Below are 10,411 nucleotides of genomic sequence, written 5' to 3'. Positions count from 1 at the left end.
GGATATAGATATAGGAAGGGTTCCGCCTGCCTGCAAGCGTGTGCATCTTGTGTGTGTCCATGGAGGTCAGAGGAGGACAGCGGATCTCCTGGGGTGGGGTGTGGGTGCTGCTGATGCTGTGAACCAGCATGCACGTGTGAGGACCAAACCTGGGTCTTCTGCAAGAGCGGCAAGTTCTCTCACTCACTGAGCTATCTCCTGGCACAACTCTTGTCCTTTTTTAAAAAAAATCTGAAATAAAGGCCGGGATGGTTCAGAGGCAGAGCTCTTGCCAGTGTGTATGAGGCCTGAGTTCGGTCCCCAGCACCGCAGGAAAAGAAGGGAGAAGGAAGGAGGACCTTTTGAAAAGTCAATAAACTTCTAGCTGTTATGGATTAAAGGAAGTGAACGTATTTAATTAAAAGTAAAGCTATGTCGGGAGACGGTTGATGAATATTAACTGTACCCAGTGTACTTACTCCAGACACCCGTTGGCCCTGGCCATTCTACAGGAGGTGCTAACCCGTGGAAACCAGAGGGTAGAATTCTTAAGGATTATACACTTGAAGACACCATTCTTTTAAGAACATTATATCTGGAGCCAGAGAGATGGCTCAGTGGTTAAAACACTTGCTGCTCTTATGCAGGGGATAGGGGTTCAGTTCCCAGCACCCACACCAGGCAGCCCACCACTGGTTAACACCAACTCCCGAATCTGATGCCCTTTTCTGGCCTCTGTGAGCACCCGCACGCACGCGCGCGCGCACACACACACACACACACATACACACACACACTAATAAAAACAAATCTTTTAAGTAACACAAAGTACCTTAAAAAGCCAACTCGACGCACATAGCCATGGATAGCATGTTTACTTATTTTCACTTGAGATGCCCACACTGCTCTTTAAGGAAACACACACTAGAGCCTGGGGCTGGTGCTCCAGTGTGAACACTAGCCTAGGATGTGTAAGGCCATCAGGGAGCCTACTGTCTCTATAGCAACACCATACCTCTTTCACCGCAGCACTAAAATGACTTTAGACACACATAAATGAAAAGGTGCCGCTGTGTGCCAACAAAACTTTATTTATAAGAACAGTGGGCCAGAGTCCCAATTAGCTCATCTCTGGTTTATATCAAATTCCTTTGGGTCATTTCACTCATCCTCAGTTCGGCCTCCTTGCGGGAGCACACGGTCCTAGCTTATGTGTTTGTCCCATCTCCGGGAGTTCACACAGGAGGAGGACGAGGCAGTGTAAATTAGACGCAGGCCTGGGTCTACATGTGGTGCTTGCTGCCGAAGAGATTCATAGCAGAGAAAGCTGTTAACAGCTTGACTTCCGGTGAAAGGGAACGGGCTGGCTGCATGATAATCTCAACCCCAAAGGAGAACACTCGACCCTTATATAATGGTGTGGAGGAGCTATATTAGTTAACTGGGCCAAAGACTCGATACACTGTATGCTTTCAGAGTCCTTACACAGTAAACTTTTCCTAATTATAGAGTCAGAAAGATCAGGGGAGGAACTCCCCGTTTTCAGTGCTCGATAGGTTTGTCACTGATAGCAACACTGGATGCTAGCGTGTGCGGGAACTCGGGCTAGCGTGTGCGGGAACTCGGGCTAGCGCGTGTGGGAGCTCGGCTAGTGTGTGCAGGAGCTCGGCTAGCATGTGCTGGAGCTCGCTTCCAAGGGACAGCTCTTGCTACAATGCAACACTCACCTCTGTTTGATTCTCTTTCTCCTGGAGTGCCTTCAGTTCCTCCCTCTGAACCTGTGTGGGTTTCACCCATTCTATTTCAATGTCCTGCACTGCCTTAAAAACAGGATAATTATATAATCAGCAACCTTAGTAAAAATTAATTAACCTATATAAAGGGCTAAAAACCTAGACCCAAATGGATCTACATAATGATTTGACAGATTATAAAGACTGTCTTTTTGTTGTTTTGTTTTGAGACGGGGTCTTTTCAAAAATTTACCTTTATTTTATGTGCAATTGGTATTGTTTTGCCGACGTGTGTCTGAATTAAGGTGTTGGATCCCCTGGAACTGGAGTTACAGACAGTTGTGAGCTGCCATGTGGGTGCTGGGAATTGAACCCCAGGTCCTCTGGAAGAGCAGTCAGTGCTCTTAACCCCTGGGCCATCTCTCCAGACCTGGGATAAGGTCTTAATATTGAGCACTCTTTATATAGATAAATCAGGCTGGCCTCAAACTCCACCTCCAAAGTGCCTGGATACCTGGAATGCAGGCCACAGCTGGCCTAGTGCCAATTAAATTACCAAGGAGGAAAGATTCTCTACAGTTAGGACAATAAGAATACTTGGCAAAGCCGGGCGGTGGTGGCGCACGCCTTTAATCCCAGCACTTGGGAGGCAGAGGCAGGTGGATCTCTGTGAGTTCGAGACCAGCCTGGTCTACAAGAGCTAGTTCCAGGACAGGCTCCAAAACCACAGAGAAACCCTGTCTCAAAAAAGCAAAAAAAAGAATACTTGGCAAAGAAAGTCAAAGTAACTTCAGTACCATCCAGTCAAATAACTTCCTAAGAGATTAAGGTATAAAACACCATTAAAGGCAGAAAAGGGGTGGGGGAGATGGCTTGGCAGTTAAGAACATATGCTGGTCTTTAGAGTATGAGATGGTTCACAGGCACCTGTGACATCAGATCCAGGGACCCAATGCCTCTGGTCATTACAGCCACCTGTGACATCAGACCCAGGGACCCAAAGCCTCTGGTCATCACAGCCACCTGCACTTCCATGCACAAACCTATACACAGACATGCTCATGTATGATTTTAAGAAATGAATCTTTTTCTCTGTGAGTTCGAGACCAGCCTGGTCTACAAGAGCTAGTTCCAGGACAGGCTCCAAAACCACAGAGAAACCCTGTCTCGAAAAACCAAAAAAAAAAAAAAAAAAAAAAAAAAAGAAATGAATCTTTTTTAAAGCAGAAAATTAAAGATGAATGTGTTTATCTTGATGGAAAGACCATCCTTTTAAGATATAATAGCAAGCCGGGTAGTGGTGGCGCACGCCTTTAATCCCAGCACTTGGGAGGCAGAGGCAGGCGGATCTCTGTGAGTTCGAGACCAGCCTGGTCTACAAGAGCTAGTTCCAGGACAGGCTCCAAAACCGCAGAGAAACCCTGTCTCGAAAAACAAAAACAAAAGCAAAAAAAAAACAAAAACAAGATATAATAGCAAGATCATATGTAGTTATACATAAGTACAAATTTCTGTACACAAGACACCAGGAACTAAGCTAAAAAGTAAGCACTAAAGCAGGCAAAGGGTTAATATTTACAGAGAACAACAGGACACACATAAAATCACCAAAAACGGAGCACAGGTCAATACTGACAGTTGACCAAGAGGGTTTCCAGATGGCATATGCATGCATACACTGTCTCACTAGTAATCAGAGTGTTTTGCCTCTTGACTTGACAAGGCTAAAACATGCACAGTTAGAGCTGACGGGTTGAGAGAAACGGTGTGATACGCAATAGATTAAATTCATACAACTTTCTAGAAGTAACTTGGCAATACAAATCTAAAACCACATATAAGATTCATAAATACAAGGAGCCAAACACAATAACCCCATCACTCAGGAGGCAGAGGCAGGAGGATCTCTGCGAATTCGGAGTCAGTCTGGTCTACATAGCAGCTTCCAGGCCAGACAAAGCTATACAGTGAGACCCTGTCTTAAAACAAACAAAACAAAAAAGGTGTGGGGAAAAGTATATTGATAAAACCACTACTGCTATTGTATACAAAAATGAGATAGTTTAACTGATGGTTAGCAGCAAACACACACACATGTTCGCACTCAGAATCTGTGGGTTTCACATCCTTGGATTGAACACGCGGGGGTAACAGAGAGGTGGAGTCAAAGCGTGTCTACACGGATGTGCACCCACCGGTTTCTCATCACTGTTCCCCAAACAAAGCAGGTAACAACTGCTTGTATGGCGTTTTCATGAACTCGGTGTTGTACGTAATCTAAAGGTTTAAAGCTCACAGGAGAACGCGTGTGACTTCTGTGGGAATGCCGTCCCATTCTATCGGAGGGGCTTGTGCAGTTCCAGCCCCAGTGGCCAGCGCCAACCTCACCTGCATGTACAGCAGGTCTCCAGCCGCTCTGCAGTCCATCAGCACGGAGTCCAGGGCGGGGTCCAGGTACCTGCACGATTACATGATCCCCGATGAACACCTAGGGATGTATGCAGAGTTCGATGCTCCACCCTGGGAACTGGGTCCGCTTCTCCCATAAACCTATACCACTGTACTTGCCTAACCTCTGATGTGTCCCTGTATCCCTGCTCTGTCCTTGTCCTGTTTCCTCTGTATGTGAGTTTTTAGCTGGTACGCTGTCATCGTTCTTATCGATATGACAACAATAAACATTAACAAAATGTATTGAGCATGTGGGACTGCCTTAATACTGACAATAGTTCTAGGAGGATTGTTCTCCTATTTTACACATATGTAAACTGAGGCTTAAGGAGCTCAAATAACTTGACTGAAAGCGTGGCGAACTGGGTCTCATTCAGCGTGTATCCTCTGACCTAGGAACAGCTGCGCTCAGACACACAGCATTGGAAGCAGCTCCGGGATAGTCTAAACCCTTAGATGGAGGCAGAGTCCTTTCCTCTTCTCAAATATCCAGTACAAAAGGTTTTAGCGATTTCTCAAACGTTTCTGAGTAGCTGGGATTAACCCTTTAGAATTCAAAGCCCCAAGCTAGACCCAGTGAGGTCTCATTGGTCAAGTACATCACTATTCCTGGATTTCAAGGCTCCTTTTTTTTCTTCTTAAAGTTTGTATCCCCAGATTACAGAATAACTACGATGAACAGAGCCAATGTGAGTAGCCATTCAACACAGTCATGGTAACGAAGGCTGGGGTCGCAGGTTGTTGGACAAGGCTGGGAAAGCACTCTGCCTTCACTGAGATTTCCTTGTTGATTTGTTCTTGCTGGGACTTCCATTTCCTTGCAAAATAACAGCATTTTCTGCAGAGACACTGTGTCCTTCTAATCTAGGAATTAAATGTGGGTGGCCCTGGCACATAGCCTTCAGGAATGTGAGCCGAATGCGTAAGGGGGTCAAATTCAGTCCAAACTGGCTGAGCCACCCCCTCTGCCTTCAAGGAATATCACAGTTACCAGACATCTGATCTGCCTGGATTAGCAACACATCCTTCCCTTACTACAGCTAGTCGCCCATCGCTCGGCAAAGCATGGTCAGCAATTTCTGGCCACTCTGTTTCAGGCCGCTCCACACCCACCTGCCTCTCAAGTCCGGTGAGACTGACAGATTCTCACGCAGTGGCATCTCTCACAGGTACTCACCATTTTCTGAGCCCTATCTTCCAGTCTTCCGCCTCGGAACTCTGAAGGCTAGTGTAAGGTAGCTCAAAGTCAGCCAGCTTCTTCACAACTAGAGGGGGAAAGGCAGTGTGGAGGTCAGGCTATGCCCTACTCCGAGTTACCCCGCATTGTATAAAACTGTTTTTTTTTTTCAGCCTGCGCCTTGCTCCTAGAAACTCCATTTTACAGTGTTTTGTTGTGTTTGTTTTGCTGTCTACTTCATTTTGAGGGTGGACATTGACAAAGTCAAGGCAGACCATACACCACCATCTGTCTTACGTCACCCATCCAGCACAGACTGAGAAATGACTTCTTCATAGTAGAAAGGGGGCTGCCCTATCAGGAAGAATTAAGGCCATGGGGCACATGCGTATATTAAAACCAAACAAAGCTCCAAAACTTAATAGACGAGTAGAAGTCCCTCACCTGGGTCCTATAAAGTGATGAATGTCTCTCAGTACTGATGGCATGCCCCACACCAACCCGTCACCTGATACCCCAGCTAACTCGGCTGCTGTCTGCCTGTCCACATGCTGTTTGCCCATCTGGACCTCCTGTCTTGGTTCTGGATCCAGTTCTGCTGTTCCTTCTCTGCAGCCAACTATATCTTTACTCTCAACCCTGTCTCTTGAGGCCTGGTCTACAGCAAAGCCTCCTCCCTCTGCTGGTTCAGGTCTAATCTGAGCAACACTGACTTGACAGCATTTTTGTTACCCATTTCTTCAACCTCTGTATCCTCCTGCTTTCTCTAACCTGTGTTCATTATGGAAACCACGTATAGAAAAGCGCAGAGAGAGGTATTAACCACGTTCTGTTGGGTGTATGATAGGAGGGTTAATATTAAGATAAGAAGTAAAGAAAGCCCCTGCTCACACCACCCATCCTGTTTGCTGCACCTTTCCATCTTACCAGAGAGCTTGCCCTCCGGGAAGCACCGGATGAGGAACAGGCCGAAGTACCCCAAGAGCTCCGGATACAGTCCAAGTTTCTGCGCCACCACCTGCACCAGGAACAAGCAAAGGGGAGAATTCAGCAAGGGCCATGCTTCAGGCTGTGGAGGCAGAACTGGAAGAGAGCAGTACACACCGGCAGCAAGTGCATTGCAGGCCAATAAGCACTCAGAGAGACGTTCTGGAATCTAAAATTCACTCATATTTGTTACAGTTTGAATCTGAAACGGCCTCCACAGGCTCTTGCATCTGAAGTCGTGGTACCCAAGCTGGTGGTACTGCCTTTGGGGATCATGGGAACTCTTACTTGGAGTCCTTGTCATTTGTGGGCCTGGGACCAAAAGGCTATGAGCCAGTTTTACTTTTAGCCCAGATTCTCTCTCCTGATCTGCTGGGACATGAGAAGTCACTGCTGTACATTCCGGTCATCGTGAGCGTCACCGTGAGCGTCACCGTGATAGACTGCACCCTCCCAAACCATGAGCCAAGACAAACCTTTCTCCCTGAAACTGTCTCTGTAGGGACATCTAGAGAAGTAACTAATGACACATTTGCTCTAGACAATCTTGGGGACCTAGGAAACTAGAGTGGGTAGAATCCAAGCCAGTGCTACTTCAGGGGACACCCTGGGCCCACTAGGACTGGCTGTCCTGACTTGGATGTGGACATATGTCCTGGGTTATTCTAGTGTTTGTCGTCGGATGGAGGATGGAGGCATTCTCCGCAAGCATCCGGCCCTGGGGCTTGCACTGCTGTGCACACCAAGCAGAAGGCAGGCACTTTCCACTGTTTGGTGGCATATAAACATGCCCATGCTGGTACCCTCCCTTCTTTGGCACCCAGGCTTGCTTCTCTTTGATGCTTCCTGCCATGATCAAGTTTAACTCACCACGGCTTCGGTCCAGCGTAAACTTCAGACACCATTATATGTAACCTTGGCCCCATGGGCACCGGCAACTCCAGGTCCAGGGTGGTCCTCTTTGACAACAGCTGCTTTTCGTTTCAACATCTGTGGCTTCATATTTGCCAGAGTGTAGCCTCCCAGAAATCCACCTCCATTCACCTTCCCTTCGTAGGGACCAGAGGCCACCCTCTCCTCTGCCTAGCTACACATTTAAGACTTGGGAAGACGGCAGCCCAGCTGGGCAGAGGGAAACAGCCCAGAAGGCAGAGCTGCTGATAGCCACATCTGAACCAGGAGAATGTTTTTGTTATCCTCAAAATTATTCAGACTCAGGTCAAGCCCTTGGTGCTCAGCATTAGACCTCATGGAAAGCAGCTTCTGGGGGTACCCAACATTAGACCATATTAAATGCAGCTCCTGGGGGTGCCCAGCATTAGATCCTATGGAATGCAGTTTCTGGAGCTTCCCGGGTGTGAGAGGAGAAGTCTTCAAGAAAGACCGCCTGCCCTGCCAAAAAAAGAAGTGCCCCACCACTCCCTGCCAGGCTCGCCTGCCAATACACACTGGGTATGCCCTGTTCCGGACTCTGCCAGGCACCGCCCTCCTTCCTGTTCCCATCCTTGCAGCATCCTGAGACACAGCCTTCTGCCTGTTACCAGGACCCAGTCTGGTGAGTGCCAGGGAAGTAGCCACAACCTTAGGAGAACCTCAGAGGTCTCGAGAGGGCAAAATCAAGGAGCCCTCCCCCACCGAAGATGGGCTAGACCTTGGCTTTCTGAGTCAGTTTCTCTTTGGGGATGATTTCTGTGTGTCACCTCTGCAGATAAACCATCCCCAGAGGAAGCGACAGGCAGGAATCACATTCAAGTCTCCACCTCATAAGACCTGTTTCTGCATCCCCTGGAGCTGATGCTAAGCAGAGTTTACCTCAAGGACCCTTTCGGCTGTATCTGACGTTAGAACCTCCACGTTAACGCTCTTTCCATTGGGCAGAAACACATCCAAAGTGGCTTGCTTGGTGGTGATGTTCAATGTGTGCTATAAGTAAAAAGGCAGCCATCAGTTTCACACCCATCTCAGAGAGAGCCAGCAGTCCTTGCCTGCCCCCACTGTGTGCAGGGAGCCAGCACTGAGGAGAGAGCACCCAAGTGCTGAGGTTTAACAAGGCTGTGTCTCTCCATGGGAACCTGCAGTGCACAGTCTGGTACATTTCTTTATATACCTGGAGATTTTTCTGTCACCTCAAGTCAACAGAGTCCACGAGCCAATCTGAGCATCCTTTGCTTCTGTCCCTCTAGTGAAGTACTGATTGACAGCAACCCCTCAATACGTATAGTGTAGAACATAAAACGAGATAAAACAGGACACGTGCCTAACAGGACCACTTTCCCGATTCGAGCTTAATTTCCTTTTCAAAATTTTGATGTAAACCTCTTTTAAAGACACCGCTGAGAATAAGGCTTCCTCTGCCCTGTTTGCCTTTTGAAGCTAAGATGAAAACAACAAAAATAGAAGCCATCTCTGAAAATTGGAAAAACAGTCCCAGGCCTAAGCCCAGGACACTCTGTGTGTCTGTTCAGCATGGTCACAACGCGACCAAAGGCCCCAGTCCATCCCACATAACCTGGCTCAGGGAAGTTCATCCCAAGGGCTTAGCCAAGCATGACTCAGGAGCCATCTGAAGAGGTACGTGGTCACTAAAGAGGGAACGGGACTGGCATCAGCCACTAGAGTGCTGACCTCCCACGAGGCAGCAATGTGCCACAGTCCTCAAAACAGCCAGAAACAGGAGCTCTGTTCCCCATTTTCCAGCTGGAGAAACTGGTACATAAAGAAACTAAATAAACTCAGTGTCCCTGCCATGTATAAATCTAGCAGTTGGAGAAAACAAGAAGATTACGAGTTCAAGGTCAGTCTGAGATACATAGTGAGCGCTGTAGAAAAGAGAGGAGAATAGGAACTGGGAAAGAGAGGAGGAGAAGGAGAGGAAAAAGTCAATGAAAATGGAAGGGAAGGGGAAGGGAGGGGAGAAGAGGGGAGAAGAGGGGAGGGGAGAAGAGGGGAGAAGAGGGGAGGGGAGAGTTTGAATGTGTCATCCCAAGTCACAGAAATCAAAATATCACCTCTTGCTCCAGAGCCAGATTCACCATCACCAAGCCAGATCTCCAGCAGCTTGTCTGAATGGATAGAAACATTTAAAATACTAGGTCACAGGAAGAAGCCCTGTGGCTTAAACATCACCGCTAGACAGAGCAGGTTGCAGGGTCTTAGGGTGGAGGATTAATGAGAGACAAGACCCAAGATCCAGGAATAGCTCAGACTCCAGGGACTCAACGACAGCAGTGTGCATCGGCCAACAGCTAGTCAGGACACAAGGGCCAAGGAACTGTCAAGAGCTGGATCAATCAAAAAAATTGCAAAAGAGAAGAAAGCATGACCAATGCATGGACATACATGTTCAGAGGAAGCATTAGGCCCTGCGGATAAGGATGGTGGTGGTGCTACTAAAGGAACGTGTCTCCATATGAAGATCTCAATGAGAGACAGACAGACAGACAGACAGACAGACAGACAGACAGCAGCTAAGAGGTGGGAAAATGAATGCAACAGTGAGCTCGCAAAGTTCATGGGCAAACAATGGAAAAGAAAAATAACATCATTGCCAAAGTGAACACTACATCAGAACCCAGAAAAGAGACACCACAGAGCAAAGTTATGAGGTAAAAAGCTTTTATACAAAGTTAGACAGTCAAAATCCCAAGGCCCTAAAACTAGGCCAAAATCCTTTAAAATTGTTGGAAGAATTAATACAAAACAGAACTACAACACAAGATAGCCCACAAGAGATATTTTCTTAAGGCAAGAAAACAAAAGCTGTAATGTACTCCTATAAGAACTTGCCAAACTTATCTTCATGTGTACTGGCATTCAATGAGCCACAAGATTTCTACCTTAAATAATTTTTTTCTTTTTAATTCTGTGTGTGTGTGTGCATGTACACACATACGCGCTCGTGCACACACATACACATGCAGAAGCCAGAGGCAGCACTGGATCTTCCTGGAACTGAAGTTACAGGCTATTATCTGGCATAGGTGCTGCAGCCCTGATGTGGGAGTGATTTCTTATTAATAAAGAAACTGCCTAGGCCCATTTCATAGGCCAACCCTTAGGTAGGCGGAGAAAACAGAACAGGATG

General features: G+C 47.2%; 1 protein-coding gene across 1 annotated transcript in view; it reads right to left on the bottom strand.

The window, feature by feature from the left end:
- Nucleotides 1–10,411, bottom strand: part of Snx31 (sorting nexin 31) — a 37,331-nt gene that overhangs the window by 10,563 nt on the left and 16,357 nt on the right. Inside the window, exons 5-9 of the mRNA XM_005368121.2 lie at nt 8,140–8,250; nt 6,268–6,358; nt 5,341–5,428; nt 4,101–4,170; nt 1,707–1,799 (exon numbers count right to left, since the gene is read on the bottom strand). Coding sequence (XP_005368178.1) covers nt 1,707–1,799; nt 4,101–4,170; nt 5,341–5,428; nt 6,268–6,358; nt 8,140–8,250 — 453 coding nt within the window. The remainder of the gene's footprint in view (nt 1–1,706; nt 1,800–4,100; nt 4,171–5,340; nt 5,429–6,267; nt 6,359–8,139; nt 8,251–10,411) is intronic.

The sequence above is a fragment of the Microtus ochrogaster genome, unplaced genomic scaffold (assembly GCF_000317375.1).
Source record: "Microtus ochrogaster isolate Prairie Vole_2 unplaced genomic scaffold, MicOch1.0 UNK29, whole genome shotgun sequence".
NCBI lineage: Eukaryota > Metazoa > Chordata > Mammalia > Rodentia > Cricetidae > Microtus > Microtus ochrogaster.
Note: the sequence above shows the minus strand (reverse complement) of the source record. Positions and strands in the feature narration are given on the sequence as shown.